Source organism: Planococcus citri, chromosome 2 (genome assembly GCF_950023065.1).
Source record: "Planococcus citri chromosome 2, ihPlaCitr1.1, whole genome shotgun sequence".
Classification (NCBI taxonomy): Eukaryota; Metazoa; Arthropoda; class Insecta; order Hemiptera; family Pseudococcidae; genus Planococcus; species Planococcus citri.
The window spans coordinates 41709783-41732558 of NC_088678.1; the positions used below are offsets into that span (position 1 = coordinate 41709783).

Below are 22776 nucleotides of genomic sequence, written 5' to 3' on the forward strand. Positions count from 1 at the left end.
GTACCTACACTCAAAACAGGTTGAAAAATTTGAAAATAAAAACAAAAATACTGTCATTACCCCCCTCCCCCTCCTTCTAGGGGAGAAAATATTTGAATATACCGCAACACTGGAAAAGTGACGATTTTAGATATTGTGATGGGAATGACCTGGAATGCTGAAATTTGGATTTGTTGGTCACAGGGAAGGAATTTCCATAGTATTAATTTTTTACCACAACCTAGGGTTAAGAATTGAGTAAATTTTTTTTTTTTTTTGAAAATGAAGTTACCAAAGATACTTTTCATTTTCCAAATTTTGCTATGATTTTTGGTATGTATTTTGTAAATTACATAATTTTTGATGAAAAATGTAAAACCCAACTTAGAGATGTATGAGCGTGATTGGTGCCTGTTAAAGATTAGACACACTTGATCGATCACAGCCATTTTTCTAACATCCGTTTCTACCAGTTTGGAACCATCAATTATGTGTTTCTCATTAACAATGGACCGATAGGATTCATCCAACTTTGTTTTTGGTTTTTAATGTTCTAATACGTAACAAAATTACCTTCATCATATTCGTGAAAATTCTAGGCCTTGCCCTCTCCTAGTCAATTCCACGATAGAGTATGCTATCAATCGATTATGTATTCATCTAATTGCGGTTAGGTACATTTTGAGAACCCGCAACATTACCATTTTTCCCATTTATAAAACGGATGTTACCATCGACTCCCTTGAAGAAAAAAAAGGATCCCTTCTTTCTCTTTCTGTCTTATTCGATTCAAGTACGCGCACGACAACCAAATATACGTGTATAAGGAAGCCCGCAGCCTGCCGCAGGCGGCGTTAATACGTGTACACAAAATAAAACGTTGTCATCTTGCAAAGCCATAATATGTCAGCCGGCTCCTCTGTTTCCACTCTTATTCTCGTAAACCTAAAATGCTTTATTAAACTTCTCGAAAAGCGCGTTTGCGTTTGTTTTTTTTCCTATCCTTACTCGAATCATCTTTTGTTCCGCTCCACGTTTCGCTCTCGCTCTTGTATATTTACTCGCATCAATGCACCGATCGCATATCGCAGCCTCGCAGGTCGAAAACGTGATTAGGCGATTGGTTGAGCGGTGCAGTAAGAATAAGTAAATCTTTTCCAACTTACACGCAATATAAAATATAGAGATACGTAAGTATACGCTTTCACGCCATTATTTACGTATAGCTCCTTTAAGTTGGTACATGGAGGTGGTGACAAATGGTTCTTTGTTTCAAATTATTCGTTTAAAAAGATCTTTGGACGACCATGTTTATACCTACAGCATAATATGTAAAAGGCGAAAGCACATAAACACGCATCAATTCGAATTATACTTGACCGATTTCTTTCCATCTCAAATTTCTCTCTCTATTCTTTTTTTTTCAAAGAGCGACACTATATCGTCCGCTGAGGTTTTGAAAAGCAAACTAAACGTTTCTGAGAATAAGGAAAAATAAATCTAAAAGGGACGAAAATCTTTATCAAGTATCGAAAATCGGGAACCGGAACAATAGAGTAAAAATGCACTTGGCGAAGGACTCGATTTGAAAGAAATTTCCAAGAAAACGCACTTCAATATTGTATTTTAAAGAAGATTCGTTGTTATTCATCATCTTGAAAAAGACACCCCGCATAAGCACAAATGCGTAGTCCTTTCACTAGTAGCAAGTGTTTTGCTTTTTGTCTTCTATTTTTTGTATGAAAATTTGTCCCATTCCTAAATTAGATATAGGTATGTACTTACCAGTGTGATGTTTGGAGAAGTCAACCACTGATGTAGCCCAATAATAATCATAAGGCGGAGGGAGGGGCAGAAGTAGAATAGATCACTTGAAGTTGAAAGATCTCACATAACTTGAGTGAACATTTTAGTCCAATTATATGTAACTATACCTTTTAATAAAGTTTATTTTGAAAATTTTGTCTTTTCTGGAGAAATATTGTAAAATCGTAAAATATTCTCCAAAAAAAGTGAAAAATACCGGAATATGCAAAATGAAATAGGGCTCAAAATGCAGGGATTTTTTTGAATCGTAAAACCGTTGGATCCAAAATTTCATCAAATTTGAAAAAAATTAGAAAATTGCCAGGTGACTTACACAATATTGGTTAAAATTTTACGAAAAAAACAAAAGTGCGTATAATCTGCACCTTAAGAGTAATAAGGTTACATCTTTAAAAAAAAAAAAAAAAAAAGGTTTTGACATTTATGGGGTTTGTAGATATGACCCTCCTGCAACCAAAGATAACACTTTGAGTTGGGTACACTTCCTAGATCTTGTAAAAACACAAAAGGTATAACTCAAAATTCCAAACAACATCGGAAGTTGTTTGGAGTTGAAAAGGTATACTATACTTATCTAAAAAAATTCCTCTTTTTTTGAGTAAATCTCGTACATACTCGTATGTACAAAGTGTTAGAAAACAGTTTAGATATGTTTTGAACGTTTTTAAGATGGAAAATAGTTACAAGAAGTGTATTTTTCATTGGTTTGTAGCAAAACAAAAAAATTTTAAAATTGAACACTTTTCAGAAAAAATGAATTTGTGCACAATAATGAAATTTTAGTTTTTTGAGAAAAACTCAAAAACAAAACACTCTAGAAAAAAACTAACGACCCTGTGTCGATTGGAAATTTAATTCTCTACAGCTTTGTTGATATGAAAATTTTTTTGAACGCTTCCTTTCGCCTTCAGATCAATTTTGATGAAAGGTTATAAATCAAAATGTTTTCCAAACATTGAAATAAGTATTTCCTCTTTAAGATTTTATTTTCCAAGTATTCTTATGCTAAAAGAAGGTACGATACCCAATCTTTAAAATGAGTTGCTTTTCTTTTCTCACAATTAATTAAAAGTTGATGAAAATAATTAATCAAGTTTTTTAAAAAAAAAGAAAATCACACTGCTGTAAAATTTCACTTTTTTGAGATGTAACCTTATTACTCCGAAGCTAAGGTACGAATTGATATAAGTGATCGAATTTGACAAAATTGGAAAAATGACCTGCGACTTTATCAATATTGATTTGTTTTTTTGTTATCTCGATATTTCAATCCATTTTAAAAGATACCTACAAATATTGATAGATCGCAGGTCATTTTTTCAATTTTTTTTTCAAATTTGATGAGATGTTCGGCTCAGAATTCATTCTAAGCAGTCATAAAAGTAACTAAACCATTTTATAACATTTTAGTTTTTCTCACGAAATTTCAACCTATTACTTATTAGTGGTTCGGAGCAGGGCCATCCAGAGGGAAAGGAGCAACGGGGACAGTTTTCCCCGGGCTCGCAATTTCTGGAGGGCCCGACAAAACAGTAAATTTGTGAATCATTGCCACTTGCATTAATTTTCTTTGAAACTGGTTACTTACTTTCAAAATAACTTTAATAACTTGGTTACTGTATAGAAAGTAAAAAAAAATTATCGCCAGTTTCAGGTACTAAACCGCCAATTTTTTTGATTTTTCAGCAAAATATACGTGTCTTTTTGTCTGGTAGTACATATATTTTTGTTATTATTGTTCGTTTTCGTGATGATGAGACTATTAGTAAGCAACTTAAAAGCTAGCGAAAGCCAGAAGCTTTTTATTCAGTTTTCTTTATTTTTTTTTACAAATTCGTTACTCCGTAAATTTCTTCTTGCTTTTGGCTGTGATCAAATTTACGAAAAAAAAAAATAAATAAAAAAAAAGCACCTAACAAAAAGCAAAAACCCTTTTGCAATCAGCGAATAGCTGATAGCTTGTTTTTACTTTGTTTCGAATAACTTCCTTTTTTATGTCGATTCTGAGCAATTTTTGGAACTATTACGGAATAAGTAATAATTTTCCCCCTCGCAAATGCATTTTATGGCTAAGTTTGTTGGAGCATTACAGTAAATTACTCTCTCTCTCCTCCCCACGTCGGATCCAACTGGATTCCTTCTCAGTAAGTTTGTTTCACTAAAATGGGTACTCGGAATCGGTTGGTCAACACAGGTTATCGAGTTACCAGACAATCAGTCTGAGAAAATCGATTCGTTTACCAATTGTATCAACCTCAACGAGTGATGCGTCAGCGTCATTTTCAATCGTAAATGCGAAAAGATAAAACCGTTAGAAGTAGATAAATTTTACGTGTATTTATTTATACGGGTGACACAGTCGTCGTCGACCTAATTATGAGTATATGTACAAGCACACGTGCAAAGGTATGCATGTAATTTACTTGTACACGTATGTCGTATATGAATGCGTCGCACGTACATAACATAACATACTCGTACCTAACCTGGTGTTTCTTTTTCGCTTTTTTCCATTTTCGCTTACTTTGGCGAACCGGTCAACTGATGGTGAGCCTTTTAACATTTCGAATAACGTATCGCGGATGCGAATCCCTGCGGATAATTTTGTAACCGGTTCGAGAGCCTTAGCGGTCAAGAACAATGGGAAAATTGGTGTGGGAAGTGTAGGTGGCTTGTACGAATGTGTTTATTTAAATTGAAATAATATACTTACGAGCAGAAAAAACTCACGTGCGTACTTTGAATCGATTTACTTAATTTCTTCATCAACACGACAATTTGTAAATTTCGACTGTTTCGTCGCAGAGTACGCGAAAAAACAGGTGTTTATCAACAGTCAACATGTTGCTTCAATTGTCTCGATGATTGTGAATTTGTGTGGCAAAAAAAATTACTCGATTTTTCTCCCTTTGGTGCTGCGTATAGGTACCCTGGCTGTATATAGTCAGGTTTGCGGGATCGTATTGGAACTTGGTATAATGGTTTACGAATAGGCTTCCCAGTTTCTATATCTATATGTTTACGATAAAGGGGTTGTTGGCTAACGTTCATGTATACAGGTGATGTATCGCACCCTTAAAAGTGATCTACGTCATATTTCCCTGTTTACACCTTCCCGTCTTCGTTCACGTTCTGCGGGGTTCTGTACTACTCTGACATACACGTACATGTGACTTTATTAACGTGTAATCAGTCATATATTATAGTATATGGGATTCGCGAACCGTTGTCTGCGTACTATAATTTCTTCTCCCCTTGTCACATTGCTCATATTAAGCTTTACTCATCTGTACAACACTACGCGCGGATAAATCTATAGGTAGGTACGATAGGTGTAGGTCTAACTCATAGGTACCTACCTCTATACATAAATACGTGAAGAGAGTACCTAAAAGATGAATTACATCCCCTAGTTTTCTTTCTCCACTCTCTATCTCTCTTGGTTTTCTCTAAATACGCTGCATTATATGTACCTACTACCTACGTACGTGTGTGCGTGTATTGATTGAGGGGTGCGTTGAAAAGAGAAAAGGATTTTACGCAAATGGTGCAGCAGAGTACTTGAAAACGAGATTATGTCTAAAAGTATTAAAGCGCGGTTGTAATTTCACGATTTTTTTTCCTCTTGCACTTCCTCGTCATGCTCTTTCGTTTCGGGGGGGGGGGGGGTGCTCGGTGTATCTAAATTATGCTGGCCGCGGGTCTTTCTTGTAATCGTCAAGGGGAGAGTTTTTAATAAGCGAATAGTTGTGTCGTATAATATATGTTGAGAGGTAAACGATATTGATCTTGAGTGAAGTCGCCGCGTTCTCTTTTGTGTTTTCCTATACATATAAGCAGCAGCAGTGTAGGAAAATGAAGTTGACGAGCAGATGACGGACGCGGATGTGTTGTGTATATTACGTATTTTGTTTGTGCGGTGACCAGTGGTGTGATTTTGGAGATTTGGGTGCTTTGATGTGATATGAGGTGAAGGTATATCGAGGGGTTTAGCAGATTATTTAAATTAGAGAATACGAATAATATGGGTTTGAATTGAATATTTGGATTGGTACTAGGCTAATTTTTTGATTCTTAGTGATTTTGTTTGGATTTTCGCTTCTTCTCCTCGTGTTTCAGTTACTTCTCTCAATGTCTAGTCTTCTTTCCTTTTTCTTTAACGTAAATTGTCAATTTTCATTTTTTATCGGTGCTTATGAATTTTCGAAAATAGGGGTTGAAAGCTACTAGAGATTTGAACGTTTCGAAAAAACAACAATTCCAGGAGAAATTCTATGAAAAGTCGAAAGTTTGAAAAAAAACAACAATTACAATACACCCTTTGAAGAGGGAATTATTTGTGACTGGTCGTCTGTAACGTTTTGGGGGCATTTGAGTAATGAAACTTGCAGTTGTAGTCTGCTGAGAGGAGGAGGCGAGGGGGGACATGTTAAATTCGTTGAGCCAATTTCTTGCGTGTGAAAGACTTTTAGCATTTAAAAGCCCAACTTTGGAAAATTTTCACTGTGCATTGTTGTATGTAGTTTTTATGGTTTTAATTTGACAGAATAACATTTCCAGTTTTTCTTGCAGTTATTGAGTACTAGACATACATAATTCCTGAATTGTCAATTTTTCACAAAATTAACTTCTCACATCGAAAATAATAGGTAATGCTTTATTTTGAAAAATTATCAATTTTCGAAAGCGTTTGTCCTCGCTTCGCTGGGTCCTGTATTCCTGTTTTTGAAAATAAGCATTATAATTTTCTGAAAACTATTGTTGAAATTTTGTTTTACTTTACGAATTATTTTATATACCACACTGCTAAAAAATCTTGCTTTTTTACATAAAAATCCCAAAAATTTCCAAAAAGTCCCACTTTTTTGTTGAAAATGTCACATTTTTTTTTTTTCTAAAAATTCCAAAACATCTTGACTTTTTTCCAAAGTTGCTTAAAAGTCTCTATTTTTGCTAAAAATGTCCAAAATTTCGCTTTTTGCGAGAAATTTCCAAAAATTTCCCATTTTAAAATGTTTTGCTCGCGTCTTGTAACTTTTTTGTGTACTTTTTCGTTATTTTTTTGGTTAACGAAGTTAGCTCTTTTTTTTTTTGTAAAAAATTGGATTAACGAGCCCTGAGTGTTGATTTTTGGGAGTGTGTGATTCCTTTCTCCACGTTTGAGGTCCAAATCTACATATCTAAGTTTTTTTTGAAGACCTTTGGTTTCTTATATGTACATATATCTCTCCTTCGCTATGGTAGGGTGGTCAAATATTTTTGAAGTACATTTTAAATTTAAAATGAACTTCCTCAATATGAATTTAACCCAATTTCAATCAATTTTTTTTTCAATACCGCTTAATAATTATTCGTATTCTATCAGCGTTCTACGAATATTGTGTATTTATGATTTTTAAAAATTTGATTTGCAGTTTGTCGGAGTTGTATCATCCTTCACCTCGGAGCGGAAAGTTGCTGTCCTATATGCAAAGTGCAAATCAACAATTCAAAGCCACATCTTAGTCTAAAGTAAGTAATTAAGCTATATTTATCAAGTGTCGTCTGCGAGTCAGGAATGCATTATGTAAGGACTTATGTTTTGTGTGATCACAACGAGTAACGACGACGTAGGTATTCGTCAATTATTATACAAATACATACGTATTGTGCATAAAATGCGATAAATTTGAAGGATATATAGAGATTCCTGGTGTTGTTTGAATGCAGGGGAAACAAGGCTCGTAAGTAATGCTATATTGGTCGTTGATAGATGCTTCGCAGATCTACCCAGAGGTACATGTCGCCAAAGAGACCCCTGGAGAGTCGGCCATTGTCTAAATAAAAACCTATGTGGGGGAGAGAGAGAGAAAGGTTTACTGTCATACACTACATAGATGCAGAGCCGTGTAGTGTGTGTGTACTGTTTATGCTGAAATGCCTATTGCTTTTCTGTACTTTTATTACTAGGCAACAACGATCATCAAACAATTAAAGAATGCGTTTTCACCGGAGCCTACTAAAGGCAACCCGAACGAAGAGGAAGGAAAAAATATCGACGACAACGACGATTTTTTGCCCGTATATTGCTAGTTGTGCTGTGTAGTGTGTACCTCTCTCTGTCTCTACCTATACCTAATGTGCTCACTGCTCTTGTAGCAGCACAAAACCACGAATAACACGTAGCAGAGAAAGAAAAATTCGGAACATCTGATGGAAAGAAAGAGAAAGAGAGCGAGCAAAGGGAGACAGGGAGAGTGAAAAACAAGTTCGGAGATCGTCACAATTCCATGGGGGACTGACGGGAGGTACCGTCGAATTTCATCCAATGAGAAACGAGGATACACTGTGAGAGCGTCGAAGCGACTAAAAATAAACGAGTCGTTTTCTCTCTTTATCTTTCTCTCGGTACTCTGACATACTAGGTACGTGTGTGGTATGGCGGGGGCGAAGGCGTATAATGTGTACTTAACAAGAGCTAGGTTTCGGTGCGAGAAATGTACGTGTAGTAATAAGCTATTTAAATATGCATTACGTTATTCGTTAAATACGCGGTAGCGGCAGCAATTGAGAAGATCGATCTTCAAAGAGCACGTAAAAAATACGACCTTGAAAGAGAAAAGTTAATTTTTTCAAGAAACCCAATTTTTCCAAATCTCTCATGTCCTACTTCTGGAAGAAAACATTTTCGACCAAGATTGCTAAAAAGTATCACCTTTTTGTCCATAAATTGTCCAAAAAGTCTGCTTTTGGGCTAAAATTTTTATATCTTCTAGTTTTTTGTAAAAATTGCTAAAAAATTCTCGCTTTTCTCTTACCGAAAAGATGAACTTTTCTGCTAAAAATTACGAAAACGTACTCATCTCTTTTTTTACTAAAAAGTTGCGAACTGACTCACTTTTTTCGGGGTAAGTTGCGATAAAAACGAAGATACTAAATCTCATTTTGTTCCTAAAAATTATCCCAAAAGTCTCGCTTTTTAGCTATAAAAATTGCCAAAAGGTGTCTTTTATCCTAAATAATTGTTGAGCAAAAAGTTTCGTTTTTTTCACAAGAAGTACTAAAAATTGTGTTTTTTTTTGCAAAGGATTCCAAAAAGTCTTACTTTTTTCCAAAAATTGTCCTGATGTGTCGTTCTTTAGTCAGGAATCTATAAAAGCCCTTTCTTTTTCTGAAATTTGTCAAATGTCTTAGCAAAAATTTTCACTGTGTTGCCCAAAATTGCCAAAAAATCTTGCTTTTTTAAAATCAGAAAGTTGATAACTTGAAATTGCGAAAAAGTATCTATCACTTTAATAGCCAAAAAGTTCTCGCTTTTGCTAAAACTGTGCAAGTTTCCACCGAGTTCAATTTTGAGTTGAAAATTGAAAGCTGTTTTTTCAGTGATTTTTTTTCTGCTATGAAATGTTTTGCTTTTGCTCATTGGTTACTTTTTCGAGCTTTTTTGGTTTCTAAAATTACTTTTTTTGGGGGTGGGGGATGAGTACGGATTCTGTTTTCTTTATTAAGTATGGATCAGCATGACGCGTTTTTTTTTTCAATTTCGTGATTTGGGTTTTTTGATAGGGGGGGGGGGTGTTGAAATGAGAAAATTAGTTAGTATTCGTATACTGCGCTTTTGAAAACTTATGAAACGATATGTCACACGATATTTGATATTTTTTCACATTTTGACCAAAATTCTGAGGCTTTGTTACCCCGTGATTCTGCAAATCTCATCAGAAAAAGTTCTTGGTTGTAAGTGTCATAAGAATATATGGTTACTGGATTTTTTTCAAATTTTGAAATTATGCCTCGAATATTTACCGATCTTTTGGAAATTGAACTCTGTAAAAAAAGCTCAACTTTGAACTTATGAAACTTTTGGTAGATATTTTTGGAATTCCACCAACAGATTTTTTTCTCTTAAACTAGTTTTATTTTGTTTTTGCCAAAATTGTCAAAAAGTTTTTTTCATTGCGTGTTGTTTTTTTTTCAATTGTGAAGAGCTTTTGGCTGACACAGATGACGTCACTTTCACTTTGGGGATTTCTTTATTCTTCTTGTCAATTTCCAGCACTATTCCTGTGTTGACTTAAACGACCAAAAAAATTATTTTCTGCAGTTTTTTCATCGATTTTGCTTCCCACTCTCTCATTCAACGTGTTGAAAAATCCACTATTCGAGTAGGTATCTGTTGAACGAGGCGATTACACGTAAATCGAACAATGTATCACATCCTGGGTATTTCTCACCCCTTGAGTAAACCAGATCGACAATCTTACGATACGATGTTCATAAAAACACTACTACAATCCACGAACCGTGTTTTACGACCAAGTAGAAAAATTGAGCGTCGGCATTTAATTACGATTTTGATTACGAGTACAGATATAGACTGCATATAAGTGTATTAAAAAGAGAATAATTGAGAAAAAGAGAAACCGACAACAACAGGTACCAGTATCCCATCTACACAGACGAAGACAGAGAGAACATATTGCTTGCTGCTGCTGCTGCAAAAAAACTCGTTTAATGTATAATTCATGTCGCTACTTACCGGTTACGTCTTACTCAAAGTAATATTTATAGAAGCGGTTACAATGCGTGAAACTTTAATAGGTGTTACACGAAATTGAGGCAGGGGCGGAAAAGGCATAGGCTATAATGGTATTATTCGCGATTACAAACTGAACGAGGTGACGTGCTTTTTGCCTTTGGCTTACATTGTTCCTCCTCCTCCTTCGTTAATTTGCAAGTTAGGGAATCGAAAGCGAGAGCTTTTTGATTCAAGTTTCGATAGAAGGAAAAAAGGATTGTGTACTAGATTATCTCTTCCAACTCTTCCAGGCGCATCTCCTTCCTCCTTCACAACATGGTTGTAATCTTGGCCTAAGAACTTGAGTTTTTTCGTGTTTACACTGTACAGTTCTTAGGTGTACATATTACCTAACCTAAGTGTTGAACGAACACAAGAAGGTAGACTGGGGGAATGCAATGCGTGGATGAGGGTATTTAATATGTGAATCTTTGAAGTAGCGGCAAAGAAGGAAAGGGGGAACGTATCCAAGATTACCTCAAGATATGTATCTTTAATTTACGTTTTCTTTTAAAAGTAGCTGAAGAGATAACCCAGCCATTTTGATCAATTTTTTCTCTCGTTTTACCCTCAGTTAAAATGATTACTGAAGAGGTGAATTGCAAGAGGGAATTTGACCAAAATTATTATTCTAGGAGTATTCGAAATAGTTTTTTATACTCCAAATAAACCATAAAAGTCGAAAATATTGGTCGGTAGCTTGCGTTTTATGACTTTGATTTTTTTTTGTTTTGAAAAAATAATTGCTATAGATAATACCCCAATGAAATGAAATAATTGCACAATTAAATTAAAGAGAGTAATTTCGGCGAATTCACTTGACGCGTGTCGAAATTTCTCGATAAATGTAACAAAATAGATGCTATGCAACGCCACTCAATGTAACGAAAAATCACCACCTTAAGATGTTATCCGAAAGAAAGAAGCAGAGAAAAAGAAACAAAAAGGCATAAAAAACTGGAAGGGATAAATCTGCGCGTAAAAAGGGTTATACAGACGGGGAAACTGGATGAAAACCTTCGAACGAGATATAGAGAGGAAGTAGAGAGACCAGTAAAAGATGCAATTAATTCATTTTAATGCCCCGGTGGCCCGGCGCCTCTTGTCCCCTCACCTTTATCGAGCGCGGTCTCAGTCATAGAAGCCTCCTCGCCCCTGCCCGCTGCGTCATCAACAACAACGTGTTTTTAAAGAAAATGAAAAATGACAAAAATCGACGTACCGTGTCGAAGAAGCGAAGCGTGTGGTTTTTTTCTCGTATTTAACTCGACTACATGTTTTACCCTTGTTGTTGACATCGGAAAGGGTACCTTGGAGCCGGGGAAACGGGGTACGAAATTCGAGTTTCGTATTTTTATCGCTGTCGTGTTGTGATAACACGTATATATACAGCGATTTGCTCTGGTGTTTAGGAAGTTACATAGGTAGAAGGAGAAGGAAGATGTGTGATGATGAGTATAGGTGAGAGAAAGACAGCGAGCCTGTGATGATGGTGGCTGAAGAGTGAAGATATGTGTTTCGCGGATGAATTAGCATTACAGGTTGATACAAGTACAAGGTGAGGAGAGAGGGAGAGGATGAAAATTGAATCTTTCTGAAATATCGCCACCATCACCACCAACAGCGCCGAGTGGTGTATTCTAATAGGCTTTATACGAGGAAGTGAAACTTGTACTAACAAAATGAAGAAGGGTTTTCCGAGAAGTGTCGTCGCGTCGCGTCGTGGTGGCTGTGGAATAAAACGACCCCTTCACGTTTCCACCCTAATTTCTTAAATAGAGTGAGAAATTGCAATTTATATACAAGGTTTCCCGAAGAATAGACTAATTTTTGAAATGGCATTTTAACGTCGATGTGAAAAGGGTGAAGAATCAGAATGTTCTTGATAATACGTTCGTGAAAGAATCGTAGCAAAATTGAAAAGTACACTTTCAAGTTTAACAAGTTTCATCGATGTTGGAAAGTTTTACATATTCGTGATGATGAAAATATTCGATATATGAGACGTATAATGATGGCCCCTCTCTCCCTTCTCTTTTCTTCTTCTATTCCTTTATACAGAAATCCAATATTTGTGAAAAGAAGCACATTTGAATGAAAAATTGCTCAAAAATAGTTTAAATAATTCCAAACGTTGTAAAAATATTTAAAATGGCAATTAAATCTCGAGGAATTATTTTAAACGAAGAAGCGAAGGAGTTGTGTGACAAAAAATGTCATCATTTTACTCAATTAATTCGAGGTAACTCGAGACAAAAATTTGGATAATGTTTTTTTTGCAATTTTTTACTAGTGAAGTACAAATAATTTTATAATCGACAGTTTACCATGTAAATTGACAAAAAAGGCTATGCTAATATTTTAATTCAATCCCATCAAGCCATTATATTAACAAAAGTGAAAAAGGTCTCCGATGAATTGCGGATAAGATGAATTTGAAAACTTTTATCTGAAACTTTTGACATTTTTTTTTCTTTTTGTAGATTTAAAATACGAGAGGTTGGAAAAAAGAGCAACATTGAGTTTTCCAAAAAAAAAAAAAAACTTGGTACCCAGATAAATATGAAGGGAAAAAACGTAGACATGAGAAACGGTGTTTAATTACTTTTCAACCCTTGTGTTGGGAAAGGAGAAAAGAGCAATTTTCTTTAGTACCTATTTGACATTTTTTCGAATAGTTACCTACTTGTTCAAATCATTTCTAGTTTTTATTTTTTGTTGGTTATAATAGTTTCAAATTACAATACTAATCATACACCTCTTATTATAGTTACCAATAGTCGACAGAGGGAAATAAACATTTTTACTTTTTATTTTGCCCAAAAGATTGCTTATCGTGAATTTTTTGTTTTCTTATCATTTTCACTGTACAAATTGGGTATATACTTATTACTTACCTACTTACGACGATGATAATAATTGATAATATCATTTTTGTTTCTACTGACCAAACTAAAGGCTACTACAGACAGAGTTTGAACAGATAACCGGTATTTGTATAGTACATATCATATGTATGTATTTAATAGGTATGTGTAATTCTATCTGGTTCTTACGTACGTATATTTTTGTATGCTATTGAAGATTAAAGACAAAAAAAAATGAGGAAGTGGTTTTTGCGTAGACTGCGAATTTATTTACGTACTGTTACTCTTCTTTCTTTCTTCCTCAATCCACACGTATGTACTTTACCTGGATAGGAACTTTGCGGCCTGTACAAAAATTAGTTGTGGAGCATTAGTTTTTAATCTTGTGTGTTCTTTTTTCTCGTTTCAGGCCGGATAAAACGTTACAAGATATCGTCTATAAATTAGTTCCTGGTTTATTTCACTACGAAATGAAACGTCGTAAGCAGTTTTATGAAAGTCACCCTGATCGAGGTAAGTTCCAAATTCATTGATTTCTGCGATAATTTTAATTTTGTGAAATGCTGCGAGGAAAAGTGGGAATGAATTCCTTTTTTGGGGAAAATATAAAATCTTAGGACTTTATTTTTGATAACAGTGAAAAAAACATTTAGACTTGCCCTTTTTTGGCATTTCTCTCTTTTAGTACCTCTTTTTTGATTTTCAAACTTTTTTAAAAATATTTTTTGATCGTCTTTATTTTTGAATATTTACGTACACATGTGGAAAAATGTTCAAAGTTTTTGTAACTTTCTCAAGCAAATACATATTATTTTTTTTTTAAATAAAAAAATGCTCTAGGCAATCGCTTTATTTTGTTACTGGTATTTATTTTTTTTTAATTTTTAAAAAACGTTGAAAATCTATTTTTCAATTTTTTTAGTCTTTTTTCGAAGGTTGGAAAATTTTGTTAGTTTGGTATTATTTTATTTATTTATTCACTTGTCAAAATATACTTACTTCTTTTTTTTCAAATTTTTTCGGTCATTTTCCGGCTTTCAAGTTCGTTTTTATTTTTATAAATATTTTTCAAGTTTTTTTTCTAGTTTTTTATTTATTATTATTTTTTTTAGAAATTACTTATACCTAGGTGAATGTTTCAATGGTTTGAAATTTCAAAGAATTTGATAGTCTCATTATTTCCTTTTATGTGTTCGATGTGTCTAAAACTTCCACTTTTGAGATGTTAGTTTAAGACTTAGGAGACACGACGATTTTTCAACAGTCGAGTCAAAATTGACGATAAATGTCCAACTTCCATTTGTTTTCACAAATATTTTCAAAACGAAATACATCACCAAAAAATTGGCAGCTAATGGCGTGAAAAAAATTTCATGCTTGACAATTTTTGCTCTTACCATATTTTTTTCTAGTGTGCTATGCACTTTAGTTTTGTCATAAAATCAATGTTGAAAAATGCAAAAATTTGAAAATCTCATTTCTTGTGAAATAATTTTCAAAGAAGGCGTGCAGCAGAAATTTGAGAATCATTTTATTTTGAAAAAGATGAAAAAAGTTACAAAACTTTAAATCTATTTTTCTCAAAAAGTGATTTTTTGTTTTTTTTCAAAATTGAACTTAGAACTCGCATTGCTTCAATCGATCCCATATCTGACATTAACTCAATATCTCAAAAGTGGGTTTTTAGTTTCAAGTCATTTACAATTTCTGCCTTTTTTTTCGATTCTTAGAGATGCTTTCTGTAGTTTTTTGACCTGTCGTCAAAATTATTATCCAGTCGATGAATTTTCCCATCTAGTTCTTTGGGAAAAAATCGAAGTTTCTAGTTCACCTATTCTGTTTTTATTATTTAATTTTTAATTTTTTGAAATATCACCGACAAATGTTGGAATACTGTTGTGTTATATTATTTTTGTTTTCATTTTCATTTTTTTATATTATTATTCTGATTGTTTTCATCTTTAAAAAAAAATACCAGACATTCCTTTTAGTATTCTTAGAAGGAAAGACATCGTATCGTAGAAATTATAACAGAACTTTTCCCAAATTAATTTTATTGCGTTATTTATAATACTTAGTTGATAAATTAAAATTAAACAAAATATTATCAGCTAATTACTAACGATGAAAAGGAAATGCGGAAATGAAGACATACGAAATAGAGTACCCTTATTTTCACAGTCTGAATTGGAATTGTGGACCCCCCACAACACAAAAAATTCCCACTTTTTCTGGAAAATCATAACGCTTGCCCCTCGAAACAAAACAAATAATTACATATCATCTTTACAACTCATTGGTGTATTTTCAACATTTAATGAGCTTTAAGCTTGCCCCAAAAAATAATTTGTAGAATCAAAAATTATCGGAATTGGTTTTAATGTTCATTTTTCAAAGTTTGAACCTAAGGTAATTCGGCCAAAATTGAATTTTCGTAATTTTTGTTGCAATATCCGATGTAAAATGCTACCTAATGATATAGGAGCGAGAGAGGAGAGTTCGAAATGGAAGAAAAAAATAATTTCCCAATACGTATAGCATAATATAAATAAGGGCAACCCTCGTGCGAATGTATTCCAATCAAAATGGCAAACTCGATACCTATAACAATCACGTACTAAGACTCTCGAATGCTACGTTCAGTTCTGCTGTCTTCTTCAGCCTGCAAACGTTTGAGTTCGGCTTGCGTTACGATATCGTAAACTTTAGAACGTACGTCAATCTGGTCAAATCTGGGTAATTTTTTGAGCGTCTTCGACATGCTCAAGAAAAACGTATCCATCTCGTCTAGACCCTGATACGACGCCAAGTTACTTCGCGTCGATGCCCTCGATGCGATGGTCGTCTCGGTGGCCATGACTTCGCCACCCGATTGTCTACTATGTAAAGCCGACTCCCATTCTCTTTCCGAGTCAGCTGATCGGTCCATGACTAAGGATTCTTCTTCGCAAAGGTCTTCGGGCGATTTCGGATACGTGGCTGAGCTCTTGGCGGTTTCACGTTCGACGTAGCGTTGAAATTCCACCTGATCGGCGGCGTTTTCGATCAAATAGTGTTGTAAACTTTGCACCGTTGGTTTCAATTCGGTCGAATCGTCTTCCATGTCTGAAGATTGCTCGTATTCTTCGGAAATGTATAGTTCGTGGCTGCGGGAATCGGTGGCATCGTCGATTGTGACAGAAGCTTTGGATTTTTTGTAGTGCTGAGTGAAGCTGGCGTCTAATCTGTGAACGGAGAGAAGAGTGAGTTGATTATGAAGGTTTTTTCGGATTTATTGAGTGAATGATAAGTACGTGAATTGATTTAATTTGAGATACGAGGACTTACTCTCTGCTGTCGATGAATGGTAATAAGAAGGACATTTCGTCTTGATATCTCCATTTCTTAATATACTTGGAACCGATCGCCTGGCGACGTTTTTGACGTTTTCGAGCGTTTGCTAGACATCTTCTCAGAGTGCCCCATTTAATTTGGCAATTGGTAACTGTGAACAATGAACACGAATTAGAAGCGATGTTCATCTTTCTCGTTACCTCAACTCGAATATGGGGCAAGGATGTGGTGGAGGTGGGAGTATGATTAGTTTCATTTCAATCTCTAATCATTTTCTCATGAGTTTTGAAAAATTTTGAATTAGATTTTCAAAATGAGTTTTTCAGTATTCGATCAAAATTAAGAAATAGATCGACTCAACTTTTTAATATCGATTTTAGAAACATCGAATGATTAGATATCGGTTTTACCGAAATTCTATTTTGGTTTCTTCGGGTGAATGATGGACTCGTAACGTCATCGTCAGTACCTACAGGATGTAACGCAGGAAAGGAATTCTGTCCTCGAAAATGAGAGTAGGTAGAAATGGAAAGGTACGTGCCACGTAGCCCGACGTATACATTATTATAAGTGAGAGCCGAGAGGGAAGGATTGCGCCGAAGTGAAACGCTTTAGTGTGCCGTGCGTCTATTCGGCCGAAGCGAAGACCCTTGGGAAATATGGCACACGTTTTTCACGAGTGCTAAAGCAGGAGCTGGAGTGTATAAGAGCGTTGCACACATATGCACCGGCAGAATATACGTCAGATAGAAGAGAGTGAGAGAAAACTGTCTGTAAGCTGAGGAGGGATTTCTAGGAAGTGTGTGTATAGCTGGCTTGTATGGGTAAAGTCACGTTTGAGTGGATATGGTAGCAGAGACACCGGTACCTTATTCAATTTTTAAAAAACATTTGTTGATATTTGTGAACTGAAGGTCTAGATACATTATGTTTCCAAGTTGGTGAGTGGGAAGGTACATAGAAGTTTGATATGATACGTATAACTTGAATGCATCGTAGAATCAGAAAAACGAGTGCAAATGCATCAGGTGCACTTGACAGAGATGTAAACAAAACACGGTTATAAAATACATAAATCGTAGATAATTTTGTATGTACCTGGCATTTCCATTTTTTTGGCTATTTCGTGCCATGCTCGTACTCTCGAACTGTTATCTTTGTACATTGGATTTTGTGGATCGTACAGGACGGGTTTCTGAGATACTTCGTGAATAAGTTTACTGACTAGTTTACCACAATCTTCGTCGTCTGTCATCCTTATCAACTGTTCTAGTCAGCGTTCCAATCTCTGTAATTTAGATAATAAAGAAGACACGAGATGAGCAATAGAGCGAAGAAAATATTCATCTGAGACTGACGTAGTAAAGGGTGAATTTTTATGAAATGAAAGTGCACCGCGTGCTGGATGACATGATATCGATAGTGTAGAAATTCGATCTGCTCGATATAATTAATCGGGCGGCGGTCTGTGATTGATACGTTTACAGCGTCGTCTGCGCAGGGTGTCGGTGGTTGGTGGAGAAGGGGGATGCGGTATCGGCTTTATATAAAGCTGGCTATCAAATTTCCTTTGGCGAATTGCGCTTGTTTGCAATTTATAGCGAGAAAGATACTTCTTTTGTAGGCGAACTAGGTACGATGATTCGACAATAGAAAAATGCAATGTAGAGTTTAGAACCAGGGTTGCCAAGCCCTGAGAATCAAGTGATTTTGAGGTAAAAATTTTCCAATTCGAAAAATGAAAAATTTTTCACGACTTGAATGGTACCTTCTCTCTCTCTCTCTCTCCCTCCTTCCTTCCTCCTTCCCTCCCCTCTACCCTCGACTAAACTTCATTTTTTAGTGGATTCATAAAGAAAAATTTTCGTGAAAATCTATAATATACCCACTTTAACCACGAATGAAAAGACTACAAGAAAACTCGATTCAACATCGATCACTGGAAAAAAATTGAATAGAAAAATAGGGGTGGTTCTGAATAATTTCTCGTCTACTTTAATACTTAATTCGTATTCTCAGCAGGAAACTAGCAGAGAAGTTTGATTTCCATTTAATCCCCCAAAATCTTTCTAGTCAATTCGTGTTTCAGGATTTCCATACCGTAAAAGGGCTGAACGTAGGTATGTGAAAAAGACAATCGGTTTACGGTGCCGAGCATACGTTTTTTTTGGAAATTCTTTTTTCGAGATTGTTTTTGAATAAATGAAATTTGAAAACGCTATCCGAAGATTTTTTTAAACCCATTTTTCCTATTAGGGAAGATCGGTTTTCAAATGCTAACCACCTTTCTCTGGAATTCGTATTAGCTTTGATATTTGACCTTGTATATTTATAGTGGATTTCCGTTTGTGTATAATATATGCAAGTGATCTAACCCGCTACCCAAAAGATAAGAATTAACCCCCCCCCTCCCTTCTCTCTCTTGTTAAACATACATGTGCATAAATAGAAACGAAATTAGTTCGATGATTAACTGAAGAAACGCAACATGTGGTTATGCTTGAAGACTGGAATCAAATTAAGGATTATATCTTTCTTTTCTGGGGTCTGGTTCGCATGTGGCGTAATATGTGCTGTAAAAAAAATGCATTTTTGAGGTTTTATTTGGTCATCTTGCGATAGCCTGGTGGAATGTGTAGGTATTTCTTGATGCGTTTAAGAACTTGGAATATAGTGCTTGTTAACAATGGACAACAAAGGTATAGATTGATGATATAATAACGAAGCAAATGAAAACGATTAGTCGGCGGTATGCGAATTATTTAACTCACGTGTTTTTTGTCTAGGTATTAAGCTTACATTGTGCGATTCACGACTATAACTCATCAGTAGATACATGCACAAAATGTGTCTCAAAACTTTGCCTCATGAGATCCTGCTCCTAAAGTAATACGAGAAATTGAATAGATTGGGAGAAAAAGGATTTTTCGGGAAATCTTTCACATTTTTTTGATACGAATCACCCAAAATGTGATAGAAGAAATATCAGTAGGGATCCCCTGTGGTTTTTATTTGAAAAATTTGATGAGAGTGTGGCATAGGTATAAAATTTTTTATAAAAACGTGATCAATAATTTCTTTAAATTTTTAAAGATATAACACTTGGGGGAAATTTAACTCATGTTTTCATTAAGGAAAAAAAAACTGTCGTTGGTGATTTTTAGTTCAGCTCTTTCACACCCTCTACAGAAGTATGAAGAAATTTATTTTTTTGTCCCTTTCCTAGAGAATTTCAGTTGAAGAAGGGATAGAAGAGTTATCTGAATCCTCCTTGAATTATTAAAGATTATTTTCAACCTTAAAATCTTTTCTCATGTATGTAATGTACCTACCTCGAAATTGCTGAATTTGCTTTCTTATGAAATCGATTGTATTAGTTGGAACCGTTTTTGGAATCAAAATGCTGACTCTCAGCAAACCAAAACAGTCAAAAAATGAACATTACATTCCTATTCCAAAAATTAATACTGTAAAATATTCCATTTTTTAAATAAATTCAACCTTGAAAAAAATTACTGAAGTATTTCAAACAACGTTCAAAAATGGTAGGTACATATTTTCCTGAAGCAATTTTAAAAATCGTTCTATCAAATTGAACTTTCTAGTTTTTGCTCGAAAAAAATTAGGAAAAAATTATCCATGTTCTTTGGTGGCAACTTTCATGTTCCATGATTTTGTATCTTTTCTTTTTTTTTCGCGAAACCTTTAGTTTTTCCTAAAAATTAGTTTATTGTGATTAGGATCATTCAAAAAATTTCCAATTTTCCATCACAAAGAATCTATTTTAGTTGAACTTTTTCCTGTTGCACAAAATTCTTTATAGAATCAAAGCCTCCCTGCCCTACTGATGAAAAATAAGTTCGTGCTCTAAAATGCATTTCTGTTTATTATTTTTATAGACTCTTCAATTTTTCTCATTTTTTTTTTAAATGAAAAATGTGACATTTTTTTCAATTGTTTTATTCCTAAGAAAATCAATTTTTGAGACTAAAATTGAGGATTTCCCGAAAAAAAACAAAGAGGAATGAAATTGTAGGGCATCAAATTTTGAATCTTCAATTTTCCATTTTCAGCCATTTCGGAAAATTTTGAAGCGCCACAGCTCCGTCAAAAAAAATCGAAAAAATGTCCGGTTTGCGTCATTCGTCATCGTTTGATGACCTCTACAAATGATCTCATTTTGAAAAAAATCGAAGACCCCTCATGCAAAAATCCGCCGATTTGGCATGGAGTGACCCACCATATACATATGACCTTGAATCAACATTCACTCATGTTCAAATTTTTTAGTTTAGCGAAGGTTGGGGGATGGGAAAATTTTGAAAATGTCAAGAAGATTAAAATAAGAGTCATTGAAAAAAAAAAACAATTACAACGAATTCAAAAATCAACATTTCAAAACAATCAAGAGGGGAGACGCTGGATTTATTTTCAAGTTTTTTGACCTTGAACAATTTATTATGGAACCCAGCGCTAACAAATTGATTTCGGAGACTGAAACTCGATTTTCTAATTTTTTACGGTCTAGTTTTTTCAGTTTTCTAGTCTCTTGTACTCTGAAAAAATGAGGGATTTTCAATTTTGTTTCATCAATGCTGACCCTTCCCTCCTCCTCCTCCCATCTCGGCCTTTACTGGCCTGGGAGATTACCATTTAGCAAATCTCCATAATATTCGTTTAGAAATATCATATCTCTGTCATTCATCATTTTGGTATCTTATCACTAGTAAGAGCTCACATGAGGCCAGCCGATTGTACGCTATTGATATCATTATCAACCTATATAGGAACTCCCTTTCTCTATGCATTAATGAAAACTCAAATGCTAAAAACCATTTTGAAAGAAGGATAAAATTCTGAACATTTTAATTCATTAAAATACTTATGTGTTCATTGAAAATTTCGCGTAATTTAATAATTTGAAGTTGACATACATTATTCGTAAATAAGTCAAAACATTCGAAGTTGGTAGTTGGTAGTTGGTAATAGTCTACCTAAATTGAGCTAACTACCTATCGAGAATCACACTGCATACATACGTTGACAGCGAAGCCGAAGCTCGCAGAAGGATAAGGAAGACGTACTTCCTCTACATACAGCTGAAAGTAAACTTAGGAGTTGATACGAATTATTATTACGATGTAACGAAAATACCATCTCTAATGCTCGAGTTGTTGGTATTTGTTTAGTATCCCACTGCTTCGCAAATGATTACGCACCCATCTTTCGTCATCGCGATTACAATACAGAATGTGTTCAGTTATCAGGCTACTGGCTAAGTAATTAGTAGAATAGAAGAGTGCTAAATTGAATGAAGAATACAAACTACGAAACGTACGAAGTATGTAATTGTAGTACATACAAACGCAGCGTTATAGTCGAGAATAAAATGTACGTATGCGCGCGGTTGGCTTGAAAGAAACGTTGCTGTTTCCTACCTGGACTTGATGCGATACCGTGCGATGCTTGTTTCCCGCCAAATTCACCGTACACCGGATTAAAACGACTGAAAATTCGCCAAAAACAACGAATCTTCTCAAACGACAAAATTTAACCAAAATTATAGCAATTACATGGAAAAATTAACTCGAAAAATTATCCGAATAGCGTAGAACTTACTCGTAACGTTATCGAACGTGAACTGTCGATCCGTTTTGTTGGTAATGTAGTCATGGCATGAGTCACGTTTAGCGCAATACGGTGTGGTACGGGAACGAGGGAGGCGGTATTGTGCGTGACTGAATATAACTGGCGTGACTGCGCCCTTCTCTCCACCCTTCTCTTTCTACCATGATCTCCCGTCGCGTCTTGTGCTCCGCTCCGTCGTGGTCGGTGTCGGTACGACGAGGACGAACAAAGTTCGTTAAGAGGTATGTTCGCACTAGGCAGCGTATCAGAGCGAAGCTCAGTGTGAGGTGGAACTCTACCCTCGTAGATGAAGGTGAACGCGATTGGAGTTGCAAGCCCGCGTGTTTCCCGTCCTGTGTTGGTTGAGGCGGCGTCGTATAAAGTGTTTTGATCGCGATGAAGTTTTTTTTTTTTTAGTCGTCTTCTGTGTACTCAACTGGCGAGGGAATTCCGTACGTATGCTGAACAGCTGAAGCAAAAGTACGTGAGGTTCCGTTTTTCTGCGAGCGAGTTGATGAATCGATGAATAATGCAAGTCGCGCGTTAAATGAAATGAAAATAAATTCTTCAATAAGATGAAGATTG

The 22776-nt window shown here is 35.1% G+C and overlaps 2 protein-coding genes across 3 annotated transcripts in view; one reads left to right on the forward strand and one right to left on the reverse strand.

The window, feature by feature from the left end:
* Nucleotides 1-22776, forward strand: part of LOC135835815 (mucin-2-like) — a 151018-nt gene that overhangs the window by 87764 nt on the left and 40478 nt on the right. For both annotated transcript variants that reach the window (XM_065350247.1, XM_065350248.1), the window contains exons 3-4: nt 7221-7317; nt 13640-13743. In XM_065350247.1, coding sequence (XP_065206319.1) covers nt 7221-7317; nt 13640-13743 — 201 coding nt within the window. The remainder of the gene's footprint in view (nt 1-7220; nt 7318-13639; nt 13744-22776) is intronic.
* On the reverse strand, nt 15268-22223 carry LOC135835816 (uncharacterized). Its single transcript, XM_065350249.1, has 4 exons — nt 22002-22223; nt 17662-17851; nt 16558-16714; nt 15268-16454 (listed from the first exon to the last, which is right to left on the reverse strand). Exons 2-4 carry the CDS (start codon nt 17816-17818, stop codon nt 15848-15850), a joined length of 921 nt encoding a protein of 306 aa, XP_065206321.1. The 5' UTR covers nt 17819-17851; nt 22002-22223; the 3' UTR covers nt 15268-15847.